Raw genomic sequence first — 4,338 nt, 5'->3', positions numbered from 1 at the left:
ACATACTACTGAAGGATGACCTCTCCAACAGAAATGATCCGTTCGAGCAATCTACAATATGGCAGAAAAGGCAAGATAGCGCAAGCTTAAAATTACTATTTTTTATTATTATTAACGGCAAGCTTAACTTCAGCTAAAATACATACGTTCCACTAACAAGTACAAAAAAAAAAGTCAGACAGACTAAACCACTCCAAAACAGTAAAAAAACTCAATAGCCGAATAGACACCTTTGAGCAACAATATTTTGTAAGAACGATTAAGGCTTGCAACCTGCTTCCCAAACGACATTGTGAATATGGAGACTAGCTGTGTCATCCTTTGATCGAACGTGGTTAAAATTGGGCAAAAAGAGAAATGAACAGAGGAGAGACAAGCGCAATTTTCCTCTGTTCCTTTCTATTTGTGCGCAATTTTACCCATGTTCAATCATTGCCAACTCGTCCAACTAACCACTTTACTATCCTTTGATCATTCCATAACTCAGCTGTTAACTTAATTGGGTCACAAACTTGTATAGCTCGTAAGTAGATGTTCTTTGTTGTCTGTTGCCTGCAATGTGTTTTGTATTTTTTTTTAACTTGTACCCTCTTTGTAATGGCCCTCAAGAGAGGGCTAACGGTATTTTCAAATTAATAAATTCATAAATCATAGCAACTGTGTATTGTTGAGTAAACCGATCATATTTATGATACGCAATATCACTATGCGTACAACTATACGTTGTATGAAGTTCCGATGGTAGATAGGAGTCCCGCGGAAAAGTGTAAAAGACAAAATATACATAAAATTAGAGTGGAAGTTTCTTTTTTTTTTTTTTTTAACCGTTGCTGTTTGCCTTGTTTGCATCCACTTTGTGTTTTACTTTTACCTTTTTTTTTCTTTTTTGTTCCATATCAGAATGACACGTTTTGATCGGAACATATATATTGTAAGGGCCAGGCAAGTAGCCAGGATTTTGTTTCGGAGGGGGGGGGGGGGGGGGGGGGGGGGGCGCCGATGACAAAATGCTGTATGAAGGGGAGGGGGGAGAGGAGGTCAGAGCAAAATGGAATATTTCGGGGGGGGGGGGGGGGGGGAGGCCCGGGCCCCATGCCCCCCCGCCTACGTGCCTAGTAACGTCGTAATCATCTGGAACACGCATATTGCAAGCCCCCGAGTCAGAGACGAAGTTCAATCTGCCTAAGTATCCCTACAAACAGATGTGACTGATGTTTTATCACATATGCATGGCGGTTTAGATTTCATTCATAGGCCTTTTCGAACACTGAACTGCATTGTCTGGTGTGTTGAACTGACGCATTCGTTTATTTATTTAATATTGAAGAAATACTGCGCATGGTCTTTCACCATCCAAGCAGGAGATTAACATCAAGTTTCGAACAGTTGATTCAAAACAGTTAATGTTCAAAGTCTGCACGCAGGCAGTCGGAGGGCATTAAATTCTATTCGTCAATCATAAGTAAAAAAAAAAAAAAAAAATACAGCTGTTATTTTTTAGGGGCATACGGTCTAACCTTTTTTTTTTCGAGTACGTCTGTCTTGCTGAGCGTGGAGAGGTGGCAAAACATACAGGTATTTGGCTAAGCCGTATTGAATCATATTTTATTAAAAAAAATTTAACCGTCTTGAGAACAAGGTATAATTCTTTTGTTGAATGCACAGTTCAATGACGCTACCAAAGGTATTCAAACATGTAATCGATCGCATCCAACTCATCAATTACTTCTCAAATACAGACAGCAGACGAACTGATTGCGCAAACGATAGAAAGTCCGTAGGGGCTGCACTCTACGCACGGGATCCAGATGAAAACGAACACTGACGCTTGAACCGAGGAGCATTTGAACCGGCGAGCTCCTGTACGGTGAGAAACCGAGGGAAAGGTGGAAATGAGAGCGAGCGATGCCGCCGGAGCGCCGAGCCCTGATTGGAAGGATAGTGCGTAGACGCAAAGGCTAGCTGCCAAACCACGACTTATTATGAGGATATACTGCGCCTCTGTGAACTTTACCTGGGCCCTGGCTAGACTTCGTGGCATAAGATTTAGGTAAGGTTGGTCAAACAATACTTCATTGATGTTTCTTGAAGCCAGGTTGGTGTTCGTAAGCAATTGTACTGAGAGGCTATAAAAGCATTTTTGACAACATCCTTATTCAACGTAACTCTTTCCGATTGAACGCTTGTAAAGGCTGTCAATATCATCATTGCCCGAGATGCAAAAAAAAAAAAAAAAAAAAACCCCGAACTCCGAGCCGGCTAAACCGAGTGCAGCGTTCAAACTCCGAACTTCGCTTCCGACAGAGCACTAAACGAGTTAGTCAAAAAAGACAGCCAAGAGAACCACTTACCAGGCCACTCTGGTTCCCACACGTAGGGCAAGATCGGGACGGGGGGCCGCCTCAGGAGAAGCTCGTGCAAGACCACGCGGTGTGCTTCCTACACCCACAGACTCCGCCCCACTCGCTCGTACAACCGCATCTTCGCGAGCAGTCCGCCAATCGATGCAGGGCCGTCCGGGCAGGACGTTCCCCGACCGCGCGAGCGAGCAAACGCCCTCGGCACGACGCCCCGCCTTCCTCTATTTAAAGGACCCCCTCGACCGACCGGCCCCGTTCAGTCGGCGGCTGGAGCTCGATCGGTGCGCACGTCCCGTGTCACCATGGTACGCGTCGACGAAGTCGCGACGTCGCTCAAAGTGCACAAGAGTTCCTTCAGCATCAGCAGCCTGATCGCAGCAGATCCTCCGACAGCAGCGGAGGCGAGCGTCAAGCGGGCGTCGGACAGTCCGACTACCAGGAAGTGTCCCGTCGAAGATGTCCCCAAGAAGGACCCCGCCAAGCCCAAGGAGTCGTCGGGAAAGCTGGAGAAGCCGCCGTTCAGCTACAACGCCCTCATCATGATGGCCATCCGGCAAAGTCCCGAGAGGAGACTGACCCTTAACGGCATCTACGAGTTCATCATGAAAAACTTCCCGTATTACAGGGAGAACAAGCAGGGTTGGCAGAATTCCATCCGGCACAACCTCAGCCTCAACAAGTGTTTCGTGAAGGTGCCTCGTCACTACGACGACCCGGGCAAAGGCAACTACTGGATGCTGGATCCTTCCAGCGACGACGTCTTCATTGGTGGCACTACGGGAAAGCTGAGGAGACGGTCCACGGCAGCGTCCAGAAGTCGTCTTGCTGTGCTGAAGAGAGCAGGACCCCCTGGCTCTCTGGTTCAGCCTCCATTCTGTTGGCCCCTCGCCCACTACGCGTCTTCAGCCGCGTCGCCACTCTTCAGCTACCCTTCGTTCCAGCACGCTCTTGGAGTGTCCAAGCTGCCGCACTCCACTGGTTTCAGCATGGACAGGCTCCTAGCAGCTCCTGGACTCTACCAGCAGACTCCCTCGTGCTGTGGTTACTTGCTGGGCCCGCAGCCGGCGAGTCTGTTTGGACTTCGTTCCTTGGCAGCGTTCGGAGCAGCTGCTGCGGCAGCGGCTGCCGCGTCGTCTCATGTGGGACTCATGGCGGCCGCGAGTTCGTCGTCTGCGTCTTCACCAGGCATCCTCCATGACGCGAGGGAACGGTCCCCTCCAGCCCCCATCTACAAGCCCATTCCCATACTGTCCAAGCACAGTTAGTGTTTCTTTTTCTTGTAAAGAGGGTGATGCCTTTTTTTTTAATTAAACCAGAAACTCGTTGTGCTTCACGGAGCTCAACTGGCCCTTCTAGTCGTTACAATGTGCAAGTGTGCCAAGGGAAGTGTCGCAACGCTGATGAACCCAACGAACTTTACGAGTGCATATGAGGACCATATGTGTAAGTTTGTGGACAGAAAATCAAAACTGAGGTGTACGACAACCAGGACTTAATGCTACACGTCGTGAGAATGACCAAAGAGATGGCTGACGCACGACCCTTTGCTAGGTATTTGTGCGAGGTTGACTATACGGTGACTCTAACAGTGCACCGTGGCCAGCGGCAAACTTGAACTCTCATCGACACCGTCGATGACGTCGAGATGTGTGCACCATTCATCTGGACAGGAGCTGCATACCAAAGACACGACGGTCCGGTGCCCGTACGACTGTTCCGACTGTACAGTTTACTGGATTTTTTTTATTAAGTAAAACTATGAAAGTTGTTCGGAGATCTGTGTTTTCGAGTTCATTTATGTTTGAGGCTTAACCGAGTATTCAGTTTGATATTAACAGGGTCGTCTGTCTCTTCTGACTTGCAATACACTAATCTAATTTCGTAGTTCTAGTTTTAATCAATTCTCTGTCGCCAGTTATACGTTTTCCTTCTATGTATATATATAGTACTTGCCATTTTCTTCCTGTCTCGTTCTTTT

General features: G+C 47.6%; 1 protein-coding gene across 1 annotated transcript; it reads left to right on the top strand.

Moving 5' to 3' along the window:
* Positions 1-2,600: 2,600 nt before the first annotated feature.
* Positions 2,601-4,134, top strand: LOC8031963 (fork head domain transcription factor slp2-like). The gene has a single exon (XM_029983977.2). It carries the CDS (start codon positions 2,663-2,665, stop codon positions 3,623-3,625), a length of 963 nt encoding a protein of 320 aa, XP_029839837.2. The 5' UTR covers positions 2,601-2,662; the 3' UTR covers positions 3,626-4,134.
* Positions 4,135-4,338: the final 204 nt, after the last annotated feature.

Source organism: Ixodes scapularis, unplaced genomic scaffold (assembly GCF_016920785.2).
Source record: "Ixodes scapularis isolate PalLabHiFi unplaced genomic scaffold, ASM1692078v2 PGA_scaffold4__175_contigs__length_147842914, whole genome shotgun sequence".
In the NCBI taxonomy this organism is placed as follows: Eukaryota; Metazoa; Arthropoda; class Arachnida; order Ixodida; family Ixodidae; genus Ixodes; species Ixodes scapularis.
This window is presented reverse-complemented; position numbering and strand designations above follow the sequence as displayed.